Genomic DNA, 25,623 nt, shown 5'->3' on the forward strand with positions numbered 1-25,623 from the left:
CAGGTCGTCGGATCCCGATCCAAATTGTTGTGGGTCGTTGGATATTTATCGAATCAACTTCAGCCGTCGGATAAAATTCCAATTGCATCAGAATGTAATATTCTCGCCCGTCAGATAAAATTCCAATGGCAACAGAATGTAAATACCGTGCCCCCGCCAGGGCATCTGGGTCATTTTGCTTGGGGGGTATAAACTGACCGCGGCTTCCTGCAATGAAAACCTAGCTGCCGCCTCCTCTCTCACTCGCTCTTGCAGCTGCCTCCCTCCCTCCCACGCAGGTGGTTCCCATGGCGATTGCGGTAGCGGCCATGGAGGAGGGCGGCATATCAGTGACGCCGGCAATGGTGTCTGTGGCGGCTATGCAATGAACCCTGAACCATTTTTATTTGTATTTAAAGGTGTTGCTTATTTATGCTCAAGTGTTGTTCGTGCTAGGGCGATGATGATTACCTTGGCTAGAATTAGTGTGCCTTTGAGCAATCGAGGCACCAGTGAGTATCAAGTTGGATCCTCCCTCTTGTCTCTAGAATCCTTTTTGATCCTGTGATACTTGTTGTTGTCCTTGGATGGTCATTCTTGTTGAGTGATAACCAGGGCAGCTCTACTGTATAAACAGATCGATCTGGTGATAAGAGATGATGGGGGTAGGTTATATGATCGAGGAAAGGTAAATCTGAGCCCACTATGCAATAAAACTGCAGCTACCTCCCCTAATGTGTGTAATATTGAAGGAAAAAAAGAATTTTTCATGTCTTGCTACTTTAAAATTCCAAAAGGTTCATTCTCCCTTTGCTGGTTACTTAACCATGTTTTTTTTGTTTTGCTTTGGTTTTGGTTGAGATACTAAAGGTTGTTTATATATGAAAAGAACAGACACTTATAGTTTTGTATGCCTCAACTGTAGCTTAGGATCCAGTATTGTAGTGCTTTGCCTAATTAAAAAAACTCTAATCAATAATAGTCGTTCTTTCCTTGTGATTTGAACTCTAAGAGGGCCATTGATTCTTGATCTTAAGGTGACCCCATTTTTCTATGCCTCATGCTCATGCTGCTCTATGTTCCTTTTTAAAAATTCTTGCTTGCATTTTGGGTTGGTTTTCTGCTCTAGGTTCCCTTTAGCGTTTCTTTTCGTTGTTGTTGCACTCCCTTTTCTGTATACTACATGATATTTTTGTATCTCATTCTTCCGCTTCTTGGTTATTAGATGCTTTGAGTTTGAGTGGCTTGAAGATACAGATTGCACAATGTTCTGTTCTGTCATATGCCATCTTGATATGGATACAATGTTAGCTTTTGATATGAGTTAGGATTATGTTGCCCCACCAGCCTGAAAATGTGATAAATAAAAGCCTACAATGCTCGTTTATTTGTATTTACAGGCTTCGTTGTGCAGATAATTTACTCTTTGTTCCATAGGATCACATTTGGTAGTGGCGTGACCTGAACCTTGATGCTTTCTTCTTGCTGCTGCTGCTGTATTCTGTAGTGGAACTGTTAGATAAGGTAGTTAACTATCTAGCCGTAGGTCTTAGTAATGGAACAAAAACCTACTTCACCTTGGAGGATCACCACGTCCAGTCTCCCTCGCTCCCTCACTTCCTCCCTCCCGCCTCAAAACCCTAGCACCCATGACCATGGCGACTCCACTAGAGGTGCAGCAAGCAGGTCAGGTCCCTCCCCCCTTCTTCTTTTTCTCCCTCTGGTGTTCCTCCTCTCTGCATCTGATGCCTGGGTGCGGTCGTGTGCAGGTGCTGCTGTGTGAAGGATAGGAGAAGAGGGTAGAGGAGAGGACTGCTACTGTCTCACCTACTTCTCCGTCTTCTTCTTCTACTACGTCCTATGTAAGCCAACCGCTGCTTCCTCTCGGCTCTCTCCTGTACTCTGTATGCATCCAGTCGTGCTATTTTTTTTCTATGGTAGGAAATTCTTTTTTGGATGTGGTGACTGCTACACTTGGGTTACTAGCAAATTTCTCAGTATAGCCAATGTTTTCAGATTGGTATTCATTACACTACTTGTTTGTTTGTTTGTTTGCACATGGATGGTTGCCTCCCTTGTTCTTTGCTCTGAATTGACATGGCCAATTGAATTATTATTGGCTAGGATTATAGATGTGTTGCCAGGAAGTTTTGGGTAATAAACTATGTGAGCTTTAGTTTAATCTGGTCCAAGATATTGCTATAGTGGCACTGCTGTTTGTGTTGAACAGGGCATGGTAACTTAATTTAGCCATATACTGATTTAGGCTTGTGTTACTTTTCCTTGATTTAGCTCTGCTCATTTTTTTAGTTGTATGTTTGTTTTTCTTATATTCTTCTTTTGAGTTCTCTCTCTCTCTCTCTCTCTCTCTCTCTCTCTATATATATATATATATATATATATATATATATATATATATATAGGCCTCCCTTTTTTCTGTTGCATAATCAAAGTTGCATGATTTTAAATTGCTTGTGAATTTCTTCCCACTTCCTGTTAATTATAAATAATCAGAACCGTCTCTGGTCAGTACACCGTAGCACAATACCACATGGAGCTATAAATGTCTAGCTTTGAGTTCACTTTAGTTCTGAAAATGCATAATTAGTATATACTCTCTCCGTAAAGAAATATAATGAGGACTGCAACATGTAGGTTGGTCCGACCAGGAGGCGTTGCCATCGATTATAGGGTGTTGGACCAACGTCCTCGTGTTCGTGCATCTTCGGGAAGAAACGACCCGAGGTGAGTCACCTCTGGTCCGCCGCACGAAGAGCGCGGTGAGCGCCCTCTCCACTTCCCCCATTTACATGTTCATCTGCTCGAGATTCAATTAGATATGTCTGTTTGTTCATTTGCAGGGAGGTTAGACCGCAAGGGCAGAGGTGCAGTCCTCCAGGGTCGCGGGGAGAAGAAGATGGGACTCATATACAAGCCTCTCTCTCGTGGTGAACACTCTTCCCTGGAATTGATGGAAGATCTGCCTTGCAGCCTTAGAGGATCCATGCATCGTGTGATGTGTGGCCTACAGGTATCCCATTTTTCTACATTTCTATGTGCCTGCTTTGTTAAGTGCTTACAGTGTTCGTTGTTGCCTGCTGCTTGCAATGAATAGAGATGAATGACCGCAAGTGTAACAATGCCAACTTTGATTGATATGCATATCTGGATTTTTTTTCCAGGCTACCAATGCAACTAATGTAGTCCTACACAACGCAAATAATTTTTAGTTTTCATTCGTTCTATCTTTATCTTCAGTTCTTCAGTCTATCTTGGAGGTAGGGGATTGTTGTATAAGTCTGTCAATATTTCTCAATATCCTAATTAATTCATCCATTCTTTGTATCTCGTCCCTGAACTACATGAGGCGGTTTTTTCCGGAGTTGCTTTATTTATTCCATTACTTCTCCTCTGGTTTGGCCGGAGTCCTTTGCTTCAAGCTCTTTCCCCTGATGGAAAAAATTCATGTTTTTTGGCAGTGTCGCCTCAATATAAATACTAAGTTCTCCCGTCACTAGATTTTAATATTTCATGAAGATGGTCCGGTTTTCACCTTAGGTTCAGTTACATGCATTCTGTTACATGCATTCTGTTGCATGCATTCTGTTTATTTTTTCCAGTCGTTCACTTCTTTTTTTTGTTCTTGTGCTATTTTCATAACTGGGATCCATAACACTCACTCTTTTTTGTGTGTAATCTATGGTCATCCAAAAAATACCAAGGAAAACTGGTGGGACTATGGTTTGGCAAGCAGAGCTTTACTAGGACTGAGCATGACGAACAAGTATGGATGCAAGAATTTTCTCCTGAAAATAGGACTTGAGGTTGGTACGGACGTCCTACTTATATTAAAGACGAACGTTGTCGATGATCTGTACATGATAGTTTGCCTCAATGACCTCTGAGAAGTTCATAGGTCCTAATTGAGGTTATCTTCAATTCATTAGTTTTTATCTCTGCTATGTTAGCTCTTTTGCGAGGGTCCAAATTGCTTACCGCCTTAGATGAAACACACTTCCAGCTATTTCTAAAGCTATTAGATCAAAAAGATTAAATAACTTTTGTTGTGATGATAATAAATAAGCTCTTTGGATAGTAGAGTATGCCAAGAAACTCTTGACTCCCTTTATCATATAGCTTGGCTCTCTCCTATTTTCACAACTGGTCTAGCTTGCCTGATTGTGCCCGCATAATTTAGAGAAGTTTTTAATATGCCATTCTCAAAATATCTTATGTCCTTCCTGTTATGTAGTGGCAAAGAAACAGGGGCTTCCCCAATATTATGTGCTTATTTCTGCAGTACTTCCTATGTAACAGTTCTACTAACGTTTAATGATTCATTCTTATTAAAGTAAGCAAGTAAGAAGCATGTTGTATCCACCCATTTGGTGCAGATATTCTCCATGTTTGATGGCCATGACCGAGGTGTGATGTTTTTGTATTTGCTGGGATTTCCTAGGACCAGGAGTCCAGGACCATGATACTCGTAGTACTGTTCCATGGCACTGACAGGTCCGTCATATATTTGATGATGCAGCCCCTACCTTTTTGTAATTTTTAGTTATGAGGCATCTCCTATCTTTAGCACCGGCAAGCCTATTGTTTGCTGCTTGTGATGATTGACAGAGGTTTTCGGTCTATGTTTAAGCCTCGGTGTTTGGGTCTCTGTTTAATCCTTGGTTCATGAGGATCCAAATATTGGTGGTTCATATGTTAATTGGTTATGATTTCCTTGTGTTGATTGGTGGCCTTCGGCGGACTCGTGCAACTATATGCATTACTCATGTTTGTTGCTTTCCCAGTGAAACAGATCACATGCTCAGCAAGAAAACAAAGTCTCAGCCTACTACCTGCAGGACTTTAGTCTTTAATGACTAAATGAACGGATCACATGTAAGACAGTTTCTAAAATCGTTTGTCATCCAACGTTTTTTCTTCTTCTTATCCATACATACCTGCAGATGGTACTATACTTGAGGTCAAATATTTGTGGCAGTGACGTTTTTTCTACCTGCAGCAGGTCCCAGCAATGGCTTCTGTTCCAGTTTCGACTAAGGTCCTGCTTGATGCTATGTTAGAAAAGGTTGGCCTTCCAGCAGCAACCTACCTTTACTATTAGGTTTTCATAATTTTGACTACATAAGTATGTGTGATTACTAAACTATGGCCTATTCATGCAATCCTTTATTTAAGCTTTTATATGAGTGCATTAGATGCTGGTGCATTTGTTTTGCATGTTTTTTCCAGATGTTATATTATCTATTTACAAGTCTCTCATGAAGGAGTACCACTCTATATGAACTTTTTGTGTTTGTGGTTTTTTATACTTGAAATGCTTTGGTGGTTGTATATAAATATACCCGGCATCTTGCTGCCGGGGTGCGGCAAGCCACATTTCCTATCTAGTATCTACTATGTGATTCACGCTCGACCTTTCGGTTTCAGTGTTCCAAGGCCATATCTGCATATGCTAGGCTCGTCAACTTTAACCCTGGTATTCTGCGTGTGCAAAACTGGCTTCCACCCGTTGTAGATGAACGTAGAGCTTATCACACCCGATCATCATGTGGTGTCTCGGCACGACGAACTTTGGCAATGGTGCATACTCAGGGAGAACACTTTTACCTTGAAATTTAGTGAGAGATCATCTTATAATGCTACCGTCAATCAAAGCAAAATAAGATGCATAAAGGATAAACATCACATGCAATCAATATAAGTGATATGATATGGCCATCATCATCTTGTGCTTGTGATCTCCATCTCCGAAGCACCGTCATGATCACCATCATCACCGGCGCGACACCTTGATCTCCATCGTAGCATCGTTGTCGTCTCGCCACCTATTGCTTCTACGACTATCGCTACCGCTTAGTGATAAAGTAAGCAATTACAGGGTGATTGCATTGCATACAATAAAGCGACAACCATATGGCTCCTGCCAGTTGCCGATAACTCGGTTACAAAACATGATCATCTCATATAATAAAATATAGCATCACGTCTTGACCATATCACATCACAACATGCCCTTCAAAAACAAGTTAGACGTCCTCTACTTTGTTGTTGCAAGTTTTACGTGGCTGCTACGGGCTGAGCAAGAACCGTTCTTACCTACGCATCAAAACCACAATGGTAGTTTGTCAAGTAAGTGATGTTTTAACCTTCTCAAGGACCGGGCGTATCCACACTCGGTTCAACTAAAGTTGGAGAAACTGACACCCGCCAGCCACCTATGTGCAAAGCACGTCGGTAGAACCAGTCTCGCGTAAGCGTACGCGTAATGTCGGTCCGGGCCGCTTCATCCAACAATACTGCCGAACCAAAGAATGACATGCTAGTAAGCAGTATGACTTCTATCGCCCACAACTCACTTGTGTTCTACTCGTGCATATAACATCTACACATAAAAACTGGCTCGGATCCCACTGTTGGGGAACGTAGTATTTTCAAAAAAATTCCTACGCACACGCAAGATCATGGTGATGCATAGCAACGAGATGGGAGAGTGTTGTCCACGTACCCTCGTAGACCGAAAGCAGAAGTGTTAGCACAACGCGGTTGATGTAGTCGTACGTCTTCACGATCCGACCAATCAAGTACCGAACGTACGGCACCTCCGAGTTCAGCACACGTTCAGCTTGATGACGTCCCACGAACTCCGATCCAGCAGAGCTTTGCGGGAGAGTTCCATCAGCACGAAGGCATGATGATGATGTTGATGATGCTACCGACGCAAGGCTTTGCCTAAGCACCGCTACGATATTACCGAGGTGGAATCTGGTGGAGGGGGGCACCGCACATGGCTAAGAGATCAAGAGATCAATTGTTGTGTCTAGAGGTGCCCCCTGCCCCCGTATATAAAGGAGCAAGGGGGAGGCGGCCGGCCAAGGAGGAGGGCGTGCCAGGGGGGAGTTCTACTCCCACCGGGAATAGGACTACTCCTTTCCTTGTTGGAGTAGGAGAGGGGAAGGAAGGGAGAGAGGAGAGGAAGGAAAGGGGGGGCGCCACCCCCCTCCTTGTCCAGTTCGGACTAGAGGGGGAGGGGCGCACGGCCTGCCCTGGCCACCCCTCCTCTTCTCCACTAGGGCCCATGAGGCCCACTAAACCCCCCGGGGGGTTCCGGTAACCCCCCGGTACTTCGGTATATATTCGAAACCTCCCGAAACACTTCCGGTGTCCGAACATATTCATCCAATATATCGATCTTTACGTCTCGACCATTTCGAGACTCCTAGTCATGTCCGTGATCATATCCGGGACTCCAAACTACCTTCGGTACATCAAAACACAAAAACTCATAATACCGATCGTCACCGAACTTTAAGCGTGCGGACCCTACGGGTTCGAGAACTATGTAGACATGACCGAGACACGTCTGCGGTCAATAACCAATAGCGGAACCTGGATGCTCATATTGGCTCCCACATATTCTACAAAGATTTTTATCAGTCAAACCGCATAACAACATACATTGTTCCCTTTGTCATTGATATGTGACTTGCCCGAGATTCGATCGTCGGTATCTCAATACCTAGTTCAATCTCGTTACAAGCAAGTCTCTTTACTCGTTACATAATGCATCATCCCGCAATTAACTCAGTAGCTACATTTCTTGCAAGGCTTATAGTGATGTGCATTACCGAGAGGGCCCAGAGATACCTCTCCGACAATCGAAGTGACAAATCCTAATCTCGAAATACGTTAACTCAACAAGTACCTTCGAAGACACCTGTAGAGCATCTTTATAATCACCCAGTTACGTTGTGACGTTTGGTAGCACACAAAGTGTTCCTCCGGTAAGCGGGAGTTACATAATCTCATAGTCATAGGAACATGTATAAGTCATGAAGAAAGCAATAGCAACATACCAAACGATCAAGTGCTAAGCTAACGGAATGGGTCAAGTCAATCACATCATTCTTCTAATGATGTGATCCCATTGATCAAATGATAACTCATATCTATGGTTAGGAAACTCAACCATCTTTGATCAATGAGCTGATCAAGTAGAGGCATAGTAGTGACACTATGTTTTTATACGTATTCACACATGCATTATGTTTTCGGTTAATACAATTCTACCATGAATAATAAACATTTATCATGATATGAGGAAATAAATAATAAGTTTATTATTGCCTCTAGGGCATATTTCCTTCAATATCCCTGACGGTTTCTGGGTCGTGTGGGAAGGACCCCCCCTATCGTAGTCACTGCTATGTCTTGAGCTTGCGTTGGTTTTCCTTGAAGAGGAAAGGGTGATGCAGCAATAATAGCGTAAGTATTTCCCTCAGTTTTTGTGAACCAAGGTATCAATCCAGTAGGAGGCTCCTCAGAAGTCCCACGCACCTACACAAACAAACAAGAACTCGCAATCAACGCAATAAAGGGGTTGTCAATCCCTTCACGGCAACTTGCAAAAGTGAGATCTGATAGGTGTAATATGATAAGATAAATATATTTTTGGTATTTTATAATATAGATAGGAGAAGTAAAGATGCAAATAAAAGTAGATTGAAAGCTTATGATAAAAGATAGACCCGGGGGCCATAGGTTTCACTAGTGGCTTCACTCAAGATAACATAAGTATTACGGTGGGTGAACAGATTACTATCGAACAATTGATAGAAAAGCAAATTATTATGAGATTATCTAGGCATGATCATGTATATAGGCATCACGTCCGTGACAAGTAGACCAACTTCTGCCTGCATCTACTACTATTACTCCACACATCGACCGCTATCCAGTATGCATCTAGAGTATTAAGTTCATAAAGAACAGAGTAACTCATTAAGAAAGATGACATGATGTAGAGGGATAAACTCATGCAATATGATATAAACCCCATTTTTTTATCCTCGATGGCAACAATACAATACGTGCCTTGCTGCCCCTGCTGTCACTGGGAAAGGACACCGCAAGATTGAACCCAAAGCTAAGCACTTCTCCCATTGCAAGAAAGATCAATCTAGTAGGACAAACCAAACTGATAATTCGAATAGACTTGCAAAGATAACTTAATCACACATAAAAGAATTCAGACGAGATTCAAATATTTCTCATAGATAAACTTGATCATAAACCCACAATTCATCGGATCTCGACAAACACACTGCAAAATGAGTTACATCGAATAGATCTCCAAGAAGATCAAGGAGAACTTTGTGTTGAGATTCAAAGAGAGAGAAGAAGCCATCTAGCTAATAACTATGGATCGGAAGGTCTGTGGTAAACTACTCACAACTCATCGGAGAGGCTTTGGAGATGATGTAGAGGCCCTCCCGTCCCTCCCCCGTGCGGCGCCGCCGTCCCGCACCGGGGAGCCCCCGCCCTCCTCCTACAGCCTCGCCCGTCCTCCGCTCCCCTCCGCCGCTGTCGCCCGGGGCGTCACAGGGCAAAGCCCTTGTGGCGTGGCAGCGACGGTTTCTCCTCGGATCTCGATCTGGTTGGGAGGCGGCGCTCCTCTCCGGCCAGATCGGCGGGCGCAGATCGGCAGTGACATGGAAGTGGTGCGACAACGGCGAGGGAGGACGGCACTAGCAACGGCAGATCTGGCCTTGACTCATGTCGGGCTAATTCGTTGTGCTACCGATCTCAATCGCCGTCGGCGGGGCACTGCTCCTGGACTTGATCTGCAACACGAGGATGTCTGGGGCGCCGGCCCTAGGCTTGGTGGTGGTGGCCTTCTTATTCGTCTGAGTTGGTCGGCCGGCTGGCTGTGCTCGCATGGTCATGCAGTGACCGGCGGCTTGGCCGGTCGACGGCGGCAGAACTTGGCCGGTGGCAGCGGCAAAGTTCTGTTTGGATCCCGGGGCGGCGGCCCTGGAGGGTGGAGGCCGGTGAAGCTCGGGCTTCCCGTGGCGGCATGGCGTGGTGCAGTCCCTGTCCAAGGCGGGTCTGTGATGGCGATCTGCTATGGATTAGTTCGGATTAGAGACGGCGACGAGCGCGCGGGATCCTTCTCGGCGGCTCTCGCGGCTTGGCAAGGCGGGGTGGGAGCCCTCCTCCTAGGCTCCAGTGGTGGCACACTCAGGCAGTGGCTGGTGCGCCAGGGGTCCCACGATGGCACTATTGTTGCGGTTGGTCGCCGGATCTAGGCGGCTGAATCTGGGGCTTTGAAGGCGGCCGAGACGGTGCACAGGTTGTTGGGTGGATTTCTTGAGACGGATCCGGGTGAAAACCTGATCTTCGGTCGATGGCCGGAGACGGTGATGACGACGCCCTTATCATCGTTTCCTTCATGAAGGCATCATCGAGGTGAAGCTCCCAACTCCAATCAATACCTCCGGGGGAAAACCCTAGATCAGCTGATCGGATGTTGGCGGCAATCATGTGTCGTAACCCCCTTGGGGGCGGCATTCTTGGAGGTGCACTCGGCTTCACGGGACCAGCGGACGGCTTCTTTGGTGGAGCGTTGCTTCACCCATACATTGATGGCAACGGATCTGGATGCGTGGCGCAGTGCAGATTCGGAGTTCGATGTGGGAGGATGGACTCGCGCAGGAGGATGATGTTGTCTGGCGTCGATGGCTGAGAGACCTGGCACGGTAGATGCAACAGTACAACTCTGAAGATGGACTCGTGGCAGGTGGCTGCGGTGGCCCATACCCGACAGGCGTCCTGGTTAAGGAGTGCGCCGGACTGGTAGGTGCCCCATACTAGGCAGGCGTCCTGGTTGGGACCTCAGGTCTTAGATGTTTAGGTTTGGCTGCGATGTCTGTTTGGTATTAGGCCCAGACTATCAACGCCCCTTCATCAACTGGATAGGTGTAGCAACATTTGTTGCTTAGACGGTGGCTTCAGTCTTATATTGTATGACTTTGTAAGGTCTCTTGAGAATAATTAATAAAGTGACCGCATGCATCGCCTAGATGCAGAGGCCGGGGGTCATCCTCCTTTTCTATATAAAAAAAAAGCTACACCGCGGTGGTCCTAAAGTTGCATGTACTCCTGGTGCCCGGTCCAAAGTCCGTAGCCTAGGCATTGTTTGATGGTGCACCGTGAATTGTCCTCGAAAGCCTTACACATCGAGGCACTCTCTCATATAAGGATGGCGCAATTTTCGCAACTCGCAGTCTGTCTAACCATTGGTCCTCCCAGAACATGGTGTCATGACCGTCACCAATCATAGCTCGGGATGTAGCAGTGAACAGTGCTAGAGACTCCTTCGGCATGGGAATGTCAAATTCCGCCCACGGCCTCTCTCCATCCGATCACGACACATGAGAACTACGTTCAGCACAAGAAAACAATTACCAGTTTACCACTGTTGATTTTGTCAGAAAATATAGATCCATGCGCGCATGATACCTTGGGCATGTCAAACTTTCTACAGTACACCCACATGACGATGGGTAAGGAATCCTGAACACATGCGTACGGGAATCGTATCTAGGTATGTGGTATTTGATTCGATCCATCGCGATCTAAATTTATTTTATAGATCATCCGTACATTCACAAAAGAAATGTTAATACGCCCATCGTACAAGATCGAGCTTATTAATTTCTGCACAAACTCCAGTTTTGTATCGAGTATTTGGATCAGTTTTACAAATCTGATGATCCTGAGGAAGTTGTCCAAGGCTTCATATTGATATATAGAAGTACACAGGGGAGTGAAACCGACCGGCCACCACATGTCTCTTTCGATTCCATCAGCTGATCTGTGCGTAATGATCTCATCAAAATGTTTTTTCTTGTCTGTCCATTTGAGTAGATTGGGTATCTAATTAGATTAGTGCTAATCCTAGTACTAATCTAAAGTATGTTTAACATACTATGATAGTATTTAACTAGTACATAATAAAAATACTGCAAATACCTAACTCTTAAAGGCTAAAGTCAATATATGATATAAAATTATCAAACCATGTGTATGTCAACTTGCACACATGGTGTAAGAAACAATCATCTGGAAACTAGTTTGAGTTTTTTTTCCTATTGTCTCATATGATCACCGCCATTTTCAAAGTCAAACATGTAGCATATCATTATTTATTATTTTTGTATATGTATTTTGCACCACTTTCAAACATAACAGTCAATAATTGACCATCTGGAACTGCGTTTAGGGAAAAGGAAAACAAATATTGAAACCACAAGAGGTGTATGAACGATGTTCTAGTTAGCCATGTGTCGATGTCCGGAATGTTTTGATGGCCTTTGAAATATGTTTGGACAGCATTAGCTACATTTTTAAGGTAGGGGAATTTTTCAAAGATATGACTAAAATCTGGCGATGCATTATAATTTCCTAGGAAATCCTTACAGATTAATAATCATACATAGGAATTTCATGTGATTCCTAGAAGGCAGCACATTCTTTTGTTCAGGAGGATTTTATATACTCCTGAAATTTGAATTGAGACCTCTAAAAAAATTTGAATTTGAATTTTTTAAAATTTCGGTCACCAAAACGATGAAATACCTTGAATTGAGACCTCTAAAAAAATCATTGACTTTGGGCAATGAATAGTGCATGTGGTGAAAAGCCACATTTTCTTTTTTTGCACAACCCTCATTTCATCACGAAAATTTACACACATGTACATCATGCCTCCAGGTATACGTGTATTTTTTTTAAAAAATATAGTGAAACGTAAAAGTATGAGTTTTGAATTTGTCAAAATTCGGACTCCATGAAGCTCGTCCTCCATTCAGCATTTTCGCTTTCTACGGGGTTTCTTTTCCCCATAAAAATCCTTCTCCGTGTGACTCTGAACTTAAACAATGCAAGGAATCTTCAGTAACCTCCCTGTGGGCTGTGACTATGGAGACAAGAATAGTAATCTAGGACTAACCACGGTACTTGAGAACATTATATGACTGTTTAAAAGTAACACCAGTGGGCATAAGAAATTAGGTGCGCCCTCGCTGTCATTCAAGCGGGCGGTCCTCTTCTTCATTATCAATAATGTTGTACGTCATGTGGACACGATCGATCTTAATGCAGCTAGCTGCAGATCGATCGATGGATCGAACATGGTCTAGATCTGAGAACGCATTTTCTTTTCTTCCTCTTTTTATTTGGGGAAGATCGAGTGCAGTTAGGTAAAAGTTCGGGGGAGAAAACTACAGCCACATACTTTTCCTTTCTCTCTGTTGTAAAGACATTCATTCACTTTAAAATTATGTGGGTGCACGCGGTAGAAAAAAGAAGATACGACACCTCCAATCCTTCCACTAAGAACAAACAGCTAACTTTGATCAGTACGCACCAAGCTACACGATAGCTTATAATATAACCAAACAGAGCACCAAGAACAAAGTGAAAATGACCACACGTACACACACTATCACAGCGAGCTATCACACGCACACTATCACACAGCTTAGCGAGATAGGGGGCGAGAGAGAGGGGGAAATAATGTTAGGCCATCTCTAACGCGGATTCTCAAACCGTAATCACCTGGACCGAGCTGTTCGGACTTATTTTGCCATTCAGCACGGTCCCGCATCGTCAGCCGACACGTCTGGCTATCCATTTTCCCGCAAACCGAAAGCAAATTAGGAGTGGGTAGGGGCTTTGCGGGTGCTCGGAATGCCGCCATGTGGGACTTCGACAACCTCGGCCCACTGAAATCCCCCTCTTGGTCAACTTTTCTTTCACTCCGCCCTGCTCCCCCCTTGCCTCAATCCGCACCCTCCTCGTTCGACACTTTTGTTGTACCTCTCTGGCACCGTCTAGGCATCCTCAGACGCCCGCAGCCCCACCAACGCGCCTACTCGTCTTGGACTACGCCATCGTCCATCCAGGATCCGTTTGTAGACAGGTACACTTCGTCCCCTGCCGACTCCGTCCACAACGGACACCACACCCTATAGGTGTTCGATAATGCCATTGAGCTTTTTTGTTGAAATTTCTGTTATTTCCCGAGTAATTTGATGGCAGGGTACTCGATGATCGAGGATGATTTGTTGTGCAATGTGTGATTGGTCGTATCTGCGGTCTTTGTAGGAAGGAACTCAAGGGGCTCGATTTGGGGCAATGTGTGCATGCTTCGCTTCATGAGAAAAAAAATCGCGACATATGACATGCACGTCATCCATGAACACAGTGTGAAGTTGATATCACATCGATGGTACACGATGTGTAGCTCTGTCATCAAGTATTGCGGTGCGATTTACTTGAGTGGAGGCCATTGAGAGCTCATCAACCATGGAGATTGTAAGTTTTGCTCTTTCTTGTTGCTCTACATGTTGGTTAATTCATTCATCACTCAATGTTGCTCTACATCGTTGTATAGCCTGCACTCGCTGCTGTTTGTACTACAGGATCGAGGGCAGGCCATTCACGAACATACATTGTTAGATGAAACTCAAGGGACAATATATGTGGGATGACATGTGCCGATTCTTGCTCAAGTATCTTTGAATTAGAAATAGATGAATTCCAAGAACTTGTTGAACGTCTGGCAATCTCGGATGCAATCATTTACATTTAAACTATTGTTTCAGGGATATTTGCAAGTCATTTATGAATGAATTGCGTTATTTTTTATAATTATTTTGAGGGTCGTGGTCCCTAAAAAAAGTAGGGATGAACATTTAGAAGACATGGTTAGATGACCGGCATTGCACTAGTGTCCACGGACTGGTTCGAACCAGCCCCGGAGACAAATAATGCGTTCGTTTCAGGGATCGGCATGGAAGATGCCTTATATTCCAGCAACACTGAGGCAACCAATGACAAGCGAGCATGGTGGGGCATCCTGTATTGCACTCGCAGAGAATAGTATTGTACGTACCCACTCAAAGAAAATGCCACCACCTCCACACAGACACACATTCGTAGAGGAGCACATGAGAATGTCCATGACTTCTGACTACACTTTCACCCTGAATCAAATCCTTGCTAGCTAGGAGTACCAATCAATAGGCGGCCATGTCGCCGTGCACCCATGCCACCATGACTTTTCAGGTGCTCATCCACCATTTGCCTACCAGCCCCTATCCCCTTCTGGAAGCCATGCACAACAGGAGGGGCAGAAGCGCCATTTAACTAGTCTCCAGGAGAGGCTCTATCTATCTATCTATCTATCTATCTATCTATCTATCTATCTATCGTGTGGATAAACCCTGTGATGTGCAGCTGTGTCGTGTCAACCAACTTGATCACCATGAACCCGCACACTAGCCTAGCCAAGTCAGGCCAGTTCCCGAGTGGGGACACGAGTGACGTGGGCGGTGCAACCCAACGCATGCGTGTGTCCGCTTGCTCATTAGTTGCGGCCTTGTCCCACCCCAGCGACGACCTACCTTGCCTCGCCTGGACCCAGCTTAGCTGAGCTAGGTCCCGTGGCATGACATCCATCCATGCATGCATGTATATCCGGATGGAGGGCCATTATTTGTTTTAATATTCATGCAGAGATATTTTTCAAACAAGATAATTATACATTATTAGTATGCATTTTTTTAGTTAATTACTCGTGGTGGTGAATCGCTTGGGGCAACAGAAGTCACGGGGCATCAGTTCTTCAAGCATAATTCCCCCCACATTATTGGTTTTTTTAGCATTATAATTGCATCAAGTTCCAATTCCCTCCCCCTTGCATAATTGCACCGCTTTTTTGCTTGCTTGTTTTTTCCTGCGTGTTTTTCGCTGAAGAATATGTATGGCACCAACAATGGAAGATTCTCACAATCATACCAGCTGGTTTCTTTCAGGGTTAATTCAGATGTGACACACGAGTCGTCCTCACCGGGCAGCGATGATATCGACAAAAAAATATTCAAAAATCATGAACAAGCTGTTTTCTTCGAGAAACGTCGAACTGAAGGTATCCCAATATGGGGAAAAACCGAGTTGTCCACCAAACTAGAAAAGATTAGAGAAAACCACAATCAATTATTCTTGAAAGCTACGCGCCATAATCTCGTGTGTGTCTCAGTTTAGGACGCGTGCTAATCGCCGATTCGCTGCCGTGGACGGCGACATATCAGCAGATGAAGCTCTTAATCTCTTGTCCGTTTGCATTTTGCAACAACAAGTGCACTGGAGTTCCACGCATTCTTTTTGGTTAAAAGATAAGTACATGAGCAACAGAACTTTGAATTCAGAGATGATGGTTCTGTAGTAAATAAGAAATACGTATGTAACAAAAGAAGTTGGACTTGGATTGCTAATCGCCTATTGGCTCATGGCTGATGCAGGCAGCCTACTAGCTAGGGTCTAGAGCCGAAGATATGCTGAAGAAAAATGCCCCACCACAGGAAGAAGAACATAAACTACTCAACAAAGTCAAAGAACAAACAATATTCAGATATACTCCATGTTGCAGCAGGATGGCGCTCCACCAGCAGCAACCTGGGCGCAGTCCACTTGCCACTGCTGCCACCAGACAAGGATTAAGCAGCTAGCTGACAGAAGTGCTTAGAAAACACACAAGGTGACAGTCCTGGATCTCCATCTCGGAAAGATTAGCAGCAGCTGCCTGTACTTAATTAATCAAAGCAGCATCAAGGTAATCTAGGTTAGCAGCAGCAGCAGCAGCTACCACGAATTAAGAAAGAAACATGAGGGCAACAACCTGGGTTTGTTTAGTGACACTAGTTAACCGGCCAAGTGGCACCAAAAGCACTGGATTAAGAACCTGTAACTAACCAGTCAAGCAGCTTTAGCATCAAGTAGTAGTAATATGCCACGTCGGCGTCAGCTGTTTTGGCACACAGATTAGCAGTGAGGACGGGTCAGCAATGCTGTCTGAACCCTGAGGCCAGTCTCCTCTTCTCTTCTTCACCTCCTTTGTCATTGCGGTTGCGGCTGCTGCTGCTTGCTACCATCCAAATCATCGGTTAAATTCCGGGCCAAAATAGTGGGCGCCCACCAGCGTCCTCCTCCTCCCCTCTCCCCCCTGTCCTCATGGACTATGCCGCTCCTGTCCCGTCCTCCTCCTGCCACTTCTTCCTTTCCTTGCTTCTCTCGCTCTGCCAGCACCCTCCTCCTCCTCCTCGCTGAATATCGAATCTCTCCTCCGCGGAGGAGGCCCGCCGCGTCTCGCCGCCGAGGTGCCGGCCCGTTTGCCGGGGAGGTTTTCTTGGGGGAAGAAAGGTCGGGGTTTTCGGCTGGTTGGTTGGGATTTTGGTTTCTGATTCCAGCGGGCGATTTCGATTGGTTTTCTGCGATTCGGAGTCCCTGTGCTGTGATCCCTGCCGCTCCCTGCTTCCATTTCTGTTCCCTGCAAGCACCCCCCGGAATTCAGAGCGGTCGAGGCGGTTCTTCGCTCCGGGCTTCCGTCCATGTAAGAGCGTCGATGCGGAGATTCGAGGTCGAACTTTGAGCGACAGATCAACAACTGTTGCTTGAAGGTGGATTTTTATCCGTGAACCCGGTTTTCAGATTGGTTGTTGCGAGGGCTGCAAGTGGAGGACTTGTCCCTTGGGACTGTCGTTTTTCGCGAGGATTTGAGAGCTGTGGTCGAGGTCAAAAGAGATCAATGGCGTCGCTGTCCGAAAGCGACGGGACGAACAGGGGGGACATGTGGGAGCTGGATCAGAACCTTGATCAGCCCATGGATGAGGAAGCCACCAGACTCAAGAATATGTACCGAGAAAAGGTCTGACGCTTCTCTTCTTCAGTTTGGTTACTTTACAGTTCATTTATATCAGTATTTTAGTCCATCTGTATTTGGCTGCCAAGACTTGGTTATTTTCAGAGAATGTAAAATTGGTCTCTGCATGTGACCAGTTCATCTCATTGTGCAGTTTGTGCTTTGAGGACATCTGGAACAGATGTGCTACTTTGATATGGGCTGTACTGCTTCAACATATTGTTTGTCATCTGTAGGGTACGAAGTAATTTGGTGTAGTTGGTATGATGGGATTACCATTTTAATTTTCAATGATGGTGGGATTACTGAGTAACTGAAGAAATAGCGATTTTAATGCTTTCTTCGTAGTGAAAATGACACGCTTCCAGGCGTGTCAGGGAAAAGAAAAAAGGAGCAGTGATTTTGTTTATCCTTGTTTTTTGTGCATTCCATTTCGATGAAACAATTAGCAGAAGAATCTTTAGTCCTGAAATTTAATGTCTGTTTATTCTTGAAAAGAAACTGAATGTTTGTTTATTGAAGTTGTTAGGCTACTAAATCAAGATTTTATATTGACTGTTATTTCCCTTGATGCAGAAATTCTCATCAGTTTTGATGCTGCGGCTTGCATTTCAGAGCCTTGGGGTGGTCTTTGGTGACTTGGGCACATCACCGCTCTATGTGTTCTATAATGCCTTTCCTCATGGAGTAAACGACAACGAGGATGTTATTGGAGCTCTTTCCTTGATCATTTACACCCTTACTCTCATCCCTCTTGTGAAGTATGTTTTTGTTGTCTTGCGGGCAAATGACAATGGTCAAGGTGAGATGATTTATTCTCACATGATCTGCTCTGTACTTTGCAAAAAAGGAAAATACTGACTGAAATACATCTCAAATGCTTATTTCTACACATTAGCCAACACCAAGCACAGTTGAATTTAATAAGTGGCAACTATAACAGAGCATTTTTTTTTCCATCAGATTGGTAGGTGAATATTTTAGCAGAATGCCTTTCTGGTCATGAGATGCCAGAGCGGCAGCTAAATTATTTTATATGGAAAGTTTAGTCTGAGATCACTTTACTGTTGCCTCAATGTTGGAAAGAAACTCTTCCATGCGCAATTCTGTGACTTCTTGATTTGATAAGTTGCTTGCAGTTTTACTCCGGTGGTGACCTCTTTTCTTGTCTTGCAGGTGGTACACTTGCTCTATATTCACTTCTCTGCCGTCATGCAAAGATCAGCACTATACCCAACCAACACAAGACTGATGAGGACTTAACGACATATAGTCGGCAAACTTATGAGGAGAACTCATTGGCAGCAAAAATAAAGAGATGGCTAGAAACACGCGCATATAAAAGAAACTGTCTTCTTATTCTTGTTCTCCTTGGTACTTGTACAGCTATTGGAGATGGAATCCTTACTCCTGCTATATCAGGTATTCTACATAATCTCTTCCGAATTCATGTTCAGCATCATATTTTTCTGAGTAAATTGAACATTTCCAGGAATCTGATTTGTGATTTGTATTTCACAGTTCTTTCTGCATCAGGTGGAATAAAAGTTCAGAATCCAAACATGAGTACTGGTAATATTGTGTTTTCAGTCTTCCATGCTGTAACTTCAGTAAATTCTTCAAGTAGGTTAGTATATAGAAGCATCGAATCACTGCAACGATGAAAAGTCAGTGCAATTCACCTCTGTTTTATGTATTACGTATTAATTATGATCTCATATGTACTGTTACCCTTATACTCTATCTTTTGCATAAATCCATGTTGTAAAATCGCTTCATCTTTGATTTTCTTTGCATCTGGCAGATATTGTTGTACTTGTTGCCGTGATCATCTTGATTGGAGTATTCAGCATGCAACACTTTGGTACAGACAAAGTTGGATGGCTATTTGCACCTATAGTGCTCATCTGGTTCATTTTAATTGGAAGCGTCGGTGCACTGAACATACACAAGCATGGTAGCTCTGTATTAAAAGCGTACAATCCAGTCTATATATACCGTTATTTCCGAAGGAATGGCAATTCTTCTAACACCTGGACTGTTCTTGGAGGAATCATGCTTAGCATCACAGGTCAGTCCGTTTTACGTGTTCAGGTTCAGAAATTACCTTCCATCAACTTATAATAGAGCCCGTATGACATGCAGAAATTTGTTTCTTTCTCCTCAGGAACTGAAGCGTTATTTGCGGATCTATGTCATTTTCCTGTTTTGGCCATTCAGATTGCATTCACCTTCATTGTATTCCCATGCCTTCTTCTGGCATACACAGGGCAAGCAGCTTATATAATTTCCAACAAGCAACATGTGAATGACGCCTTCTATCGCTCCATTCCAGGTCATCCTCAGATACTATAGCTTGTCATCCTATCGACTAACCCTAAGATAGATTGGTCGATGTGCCAGCACATCACGTTTGCCGTGTGCACACTGTCATAGTGCGTAGCTATTGTTGACACTTTGACAGTGCACTAGTGCTGTTGCTTTATGTACTATGGTTCTCATAGTGAGATGTTTAATAATTGCAGATGCCATATACTGGCCAGCCTTTGTTATAGCAACTGCTGCAGCAATAATTGCAAGCCAAGCCACCATATCTGCAACCTACTCGATAATAAAGCAGGCTCTTGCACTAGGATGTTTCCCCCGCGTGAAGGTAGTCCACACCTCGAAGAAATTTCTCGGGCAGATTTATATCCCTGACATCAACTGGCTCCTCCTTATTCTTTGTATTGCTGTGACTGCTGGATTCAAGAACCAGAGCCAGATAGGAAATGCATACGGTAAGGTTTACTTTCTAAATATGGATTCTGATGAGCATTCCTTGTTTGCAACACCATGTAGTATATATTGCTAAGCTTGGAAAAGCTACATGCAGACAATTTAAAAGGAAAGGTTGCCTTATAATAGAAAGAGTGAATGCTAATAGAAGAATGAAATTGTCCTGAAATAAGAACTGTCGCTGAATTTTCATGATATAATCTCCGCTCATATCTCAGACAACTCTAAATTTACATTTACTGTTGTGTGAACAGGCACTGCAGTGGTTATAGTTATGCTAGTGACAACGTTCCTCATGGTACCAATAATGCTGCTGGTGTGGAAGAGTCACTGGATTCTTGTCGTCACCTTTATTGTGCTCTCGTTGATGGTAGAGCTACCATACTTCTGGGCTTGCATATTGAAGATTGACCAGGGTGGTTGGGTCCCGCTTGTCATCGCGATAGCCTTCTTCATCATCATGTATGTGTGGCACTATTGCACTGTAAAGCGGTATGAATTTGAGATGCACAGCAAGGTGTCAATGGCCTGGATCCTTGGCCTTGGTCCGAGCCTTGGTCTTGTCAGGGTTCCAGGGATAGGCTTTGTGTACACTGAGCTGGCAAGTGGCGTACCGCACATCTTCTCCCACTTTATCACCAACTTACCTGCTATCCACTCGGTTGTTGTCTTCGTGTGTGTCAAGTATCTTCCAGTCTACACAGTCCCGGTGGAGGAACGGTTCCTTGTGAGGAGGATTGGGCCGAAGAACTTCCATATATTCCGTTGTATTGCACGGTACGGGTATAAAGACCTCCACAAGAAAGATGATGACTTTGAGAAGATGCTCTTTGACTGCCTCACACTATTCATCCGACTCGAGAGCATGATGGATGGTTATTCAGATTCCGACGAGTTCAGCTTACCAGAGCAGAGGACTGAAGGATCGATCAACACTGCATTTCTGGCAGACAAAACTGTCAACACAATGTGCTCCAATGGTGACCTTAGCTACTCATCACAGGATTCTATTGTGCCAGTGCAGTCACCGCTCGGGGTAAACAATCTGTTGACGTACTCAAGCCAAACCAACCGTACAGTCAGCAACGAAGTGGAGTTCTTGAACCGGTGCAGGGATGCTGGTGTTGTGCACATCCTAGGGAACACCATTGTGCGCGCTCGGAGAGATTCAGGGATCATCAAGAAGATTTCTGTAGATTACTTGTATGCCTTCATGAGGAGGATCTGCAGGGAGAACAGTGTGATGTTCAACATTCCTCATGAGAGCCTTCTTAATGTTGGGCAAATATACTACATCTGAAACATCATTTTCCGTTTGGTTTGTACTGGATTCTGAGCAAAAAGCTCTGATGTACCGTTCTCTGGAAGGGAGAGGGGGTGGCTGCTTTAAACTGTAAATAGGGAACTTATCGGTCGTAGAATATAAATAGGGAATAGCTTCAGATGTTGTTTCACGCCCTGCATCTTTCAGGTGGTGTTCATGCTAGAAATGTTCGCCTTTTGTCTTGTAATTCGTAAGATTCAGATGCTTCCTTTCCCTGATAAATCATATATTGTGATAGTTGTCTAGGAAAATCTCTAACTGGCAAGTCATGGATTCAAAAGTATTTGCAGCTTTCTAAGTTGTCACCTTTGTTTTCGTTGAAAAACCATCATCATCTTTGTGTCTTGCTGGAAAGGTTGGACTCCTTTGGTTTGGAGGAATTTCATAGGAACTCTATAGGATAGGATTATTGTAGGAATTTTTCCTTTAGAGCCCTTTGGTTCATAGGAATGGATTCCTATTCCTACGTAGGATTGGTTCCTATCCTTCATATTTCAAAGGAAAATAAACATGAGCCTAGACTCAATGAAAAAATTCCTATGATGTGAACCAAATGACATATCTTTTCCTATTCTTACTCATAGGATTTGAGATATATGTCATCTCATTTATCCTAAATCCTATGAACCAAAGGAGGCCCAGGTTTTCAGTATGGCTGAATTTGATGTGACAGTCAGATAAATGTACAGATGTTGTGCAACAAAAAGGAAAAAAAAAAAGCATGCTCATGCAAAATGCCTAAGTCAAACTAATTAAACAGTGCATGTTACATAAACCATAGTTTCAGGGTAATCATATTCTCGTCTGAATTAAGCGACAAAGGAGTTCCATGATAGCTAGCAGATAAAACTACCTAGATGGCTAGATCACTGATCAAATTTGCAGGTCATGATGGTTGCTGATGACTGAACAAGAAAATGGACAAAATATCTTCATCGCAGAATGAAACTAGCCTGGACCACGAACCACTTGACATATTGAGGGCTAATTGGCGTTGGCCAATCTACGAATCTGGCTTGGGCGTGGCTTTACATCCTGATTGCAACAAGCTACATCGCAAGGGATCTTGCCACATGGGCACTTGTCTCCATGACTGACAACAGCTTCTGCGATCGACCTTTTCTGGCGACGATGACGAAGTTCCTCGAGCTCGCACTTCAGGTTGTCAACCTGCTGCTCGAGTGAATCAACCTTGTCCGTGAGGTAGTTCATGTGCTCAATCGCCTTCTCAGGGAACTTCCTGTCCAGCCATTGGGTGAAACCACAGTCCTGTTTTGAATCCTGACAAAAACACAAACGAAGACATAGATTATCATTGTGGATCAATGCAGTGATAGTTCAGACCATTACATGTATATGCAACCCAGATAAACATTTTCCAAAGAAAGCTCACCGCGAAGAGAGGGCAGCGGTAGAACCTTCTCCCTGGGTCTTGACGGTCCCATGAAGTTTCAATGGTGCAAGGTTTATCATGCTTGCAAGTTGGCCAGCTGCCATCATCATCAGATTCATCTGTCACTGCAGGATCTTCATCAGCAACCGGTGTGCCATTGCTGGCGACTGCCTTAGAAACAGAGGTTGTCTTCTTGGCACTCCACTTGACAAACAGCCTGAAAACTCCAACATGGCGCCATGCCACATTCAGGAACGCCCTCCAGGAATCGTCCCCAATTATGTCAATCAGCACAGTGGAAGGGGGAGCCATGGGATTGTTCCTGACATACAGAATGTGCTGCAGAGTGAGCTCATGTGTCCCATCATTCAACTGGAAGAGCTGCATTATCCAGCGTCGCACTTGCTCGAACGACTTGTTCAGTGGCTGTGGCAGACGTGCGACCAGAAATGGGCAATCGGGACTCACTAGTGCCCCCTCAGGCCCATTGGAAATCTTCCCTTCAGCAGGAAATATCACAAAGTCATCTGGCATCGACATGCCTGTAGAAAAAAACAGGTATGAATGAACTATTTTCCATTTTTGTGATATTTCTTCTGAAACTAAATTTCCACTTTCCTAATATATATCGGGGATCCATGACACCCCTCAATCGCCATCCTAACAGTAGCAACCTCTGGTCTAGAGCGAAAAAAAGTTGGTCCTACTCCCTCCGTCCGAAAATACTTGTCATCAAAATGGATAAAGGAAACGTATCTAGAACTAAAATACATGTAGATACATACCCTTTTTTTATCCAGTTTGATGACAAGTATTTCCGGACGGAGGGAGTACATGTTAGCCATACCACACAAGATCCATCTGTTCCCCAATTCAACTGAGATGATGTCATTTTTCGAGAAAAACTGACACAATGGCATTCTCCCCTAATCAGTAGTAATCATCATCACCGGAACAGCTACCCCTACACAAACTCACCAAAACGCACAAAAGGAACATCCTTTTTCTGTTTCCTACAACTTGGCAGCTAATCGGTTCATACAACAATTCATCCGCCCTCCTAGTCAACAGCCATAGAAACATTCTTCCCTAATCAGCAATCGTCATCACCATGTTCTCCAGTTCAACTGACATGATGAAATTCTTCCCTAATCAGTAATCGTGATCACTAGTGGCGATATGTTTCAGCATAACCGCACCATCAAAGCAAAGCAAAGGAGGGAGGAAATCGCCGCGATCGGAGAAACTTTACCTCGCAGAGGAAGGCGTGCCGGCTCCTGGCAAGGGCGGCGGGATCACCGCCGCGAGCGAGACCACCGGGAAGCGGCAGAACCCCCTCCTCTCTCCGGCCGGATTGCGCCCTGAACCCTAGCTAGGCTAGGCCTCCTTCTGCAGTTGGACTGTGGGAGATTTCTCTCCCGTTTTGCCCCAATTTATTACGCGGGGTGCCGCGGCGGAACCCGAACGGGCTCGGCTGGTGTGGATTTTGGCGGGGAGATGTTTTCCTCTCCTCCCGCGCAGACGATTTGAAGATTTTCGGACTGCTGGGGGCACGCGCAGCGCGCTCGATGATCATGCTGCTGCTGGACCCAAAGTGGGATGGGAATGAAACACCAGGGGTGTTGATGCAAATGCTCCTTGCCTCGGAGTAGAAGGGCGCAGCCACAAGGAAATCTATAAATTTAATTTTGGATTTGGTTCACGATACTGACTTGATCAGATTTAGACCGGGTCAGCAATTTCTTGGGAACTCCCTCGTTCAATTCATTTTTACTATGCTCCTTAACTTTGAAGCTTTTCCATTTGATGGAGGTTTCAGCTTTATATTTGGTTCACAATTTTGATAAGGTAAACAAATTTTCAAATTGATCGGCAGCAAACAACCTTATATCAACCCCGCGCACCCTCTCATCACATACAAAAAAACAAGCGCCAACATGTTAGCACCAAAATAGACATACATCCATCCATCGAAGCATAAAATTTCCCCACATAAATACTGGTTGATTAGCATATAATTCAAAATCGCACCGTGAAAGGCCCGCCGACAGTATTATAAAGAAAAGAAAACACACTCCATCATCTCCCCACTCGCAAAACTAAAAACTCGCTCGGTTCCAAAATATAAGGTGTGTTTGTTTATTGAAAGTCAAATTTATTTAACTTTGACCAAGGTTAGAGCAAAAAATATCGACATCAACAATACTAAATAAACAAAATATGAAAAATCATTTGATGATGCATTGAATGATACTGATTCGATATTATGAATATTTATACATTTCTATATAATTTTGGTCAAGTTTTACAGAGGTTTGATTTTTTGAAAAACTAATACACCTTATATATTCAAACAGAGGGAGTGGCAAGATTATGAAAACCCTCCAACACCAATGACGCAGTAAAGCACGCACAACCCTTCTACTATAAATTTAGGGAGGTGACAGTATGGAGGGCGATCTTGGTCGGGTAGAGCCTATAAACGGAACAATTGCGCCAAGGAACGGGGAGTTTGTGTCAAGAGTCATAAAGGAGCAGTTCCGATGTTCCGTTCAGAGTCGAAACATCCATGAAAGCGCATGTGGTTGG

The 25,623-nt window shown here is 44.2% G+C and overlaps 2 protein-coding genes and 1 long non-coding RNA gene across 4 annotated transcripts; 2 read left to right on the forward strand and 1 right to left on the reverse strand.

The window, feature by feature from the left end:
- Positions 1 to 506: 506 nt before the first annotated feature.
- On the forward strand, positions 507 to 5,266 carry LOC119365362. The gene is made up of 8 exons (XR_005175482.1): positions 507 to 1,665; positions 1,749 to 1,841; positions 2,635 to 2,759; positions 2,841 to 3,010; positions 3,162 to 3,803; positions 4,374 to 4,491; positions 4,782 to 4,872; positions 4,997 to 5,266. It is a non-coding gene; the product is annotated as an uncharacterized LOC119365362 (long non-coding RNA).
- Positions 5,267 to 16,804: 11,538 nt separating this feature from the next.
- On the forward strand, positions 16,805 to 21,892 carry LOC119365363 (probable potassium transporter 11). 2 transcript variants are annotated; one of them, XM_037630981.1, is made up of 8 exons: positions 16,808 to 17,545; positions 18,116 to 18,341; positions 18,716 to 18,961; positions 19,061 to 19,111; positions 19,344 to 19,610; positions 19,707 to 19,874; positions 20,065 to 20,319; positions 20,572 to 21,892. In XM_037630981.1, the coding sequence occupies exons 1-8, from the start codon at positions 17,426 to 17,428 to the stop codon at positions 21,615 to 21,617; spliced, it is 2,379 nt and encodes a 792-aa protein (XP_037486878.1). In that variant the 5' UTR covers positions 16,808 to 17,425; the 3' UTR covers positions 21,618 to 21,892. The 2 variants fall into 2 exon arrangements, with proteins under 2 accessions (XP_037486877.1, XP_037486878.1); XM_037630980.1 differs by having other exon boundaries at positions 16,805 to 17,545; positions 18,716 to 19,111.
- A 416-nt stretch (positions 21,893 to 22,308) lies between these two features.
- LOC119368190 lies at positions 22,309 to 24,521 on the reverse strand. The gene is made up of 3 exons (XM_037633516.1): positions 24,287 to 24,521; positions 23,035 to 23,576; positions 22,309 to 22,922 (listed from the first exon to the last, which is right to left on the reverse strand). The coding sequence occupies exons 2-3, from the start codon at positions 23,572 to 23,574 to the stop codon at positions 22,626 to 22,628; spliced, it is 837 nt and encodes a 278-aa protein (XP_037489413.1). The 5' UTR covers positions 23,575 to 23,576; positions 24,287 to 24,521; the 3' UTR covers positions 22,309 to 22,625.
- Between the last annotated feature and the right edge of the window lie 1,102 nt (positions 24,522 to 25,623).

This window comes from Triticum dicoccoides, chromosome 2B (genome assembly GCF_002162155.2).
Source record: "Triticum dicoccoides isolate Atlit2015 ecotype Zavitan chromosome 2B, WEW_v2.0, whole genome shotgun sequence".
Taxonomy (NCBI): Eukaryota; Viridiplantae; Streptophyta; class Magnoliopsida; order Poales; family Poaceae; genus Triticum; species Triticum dicoccoides.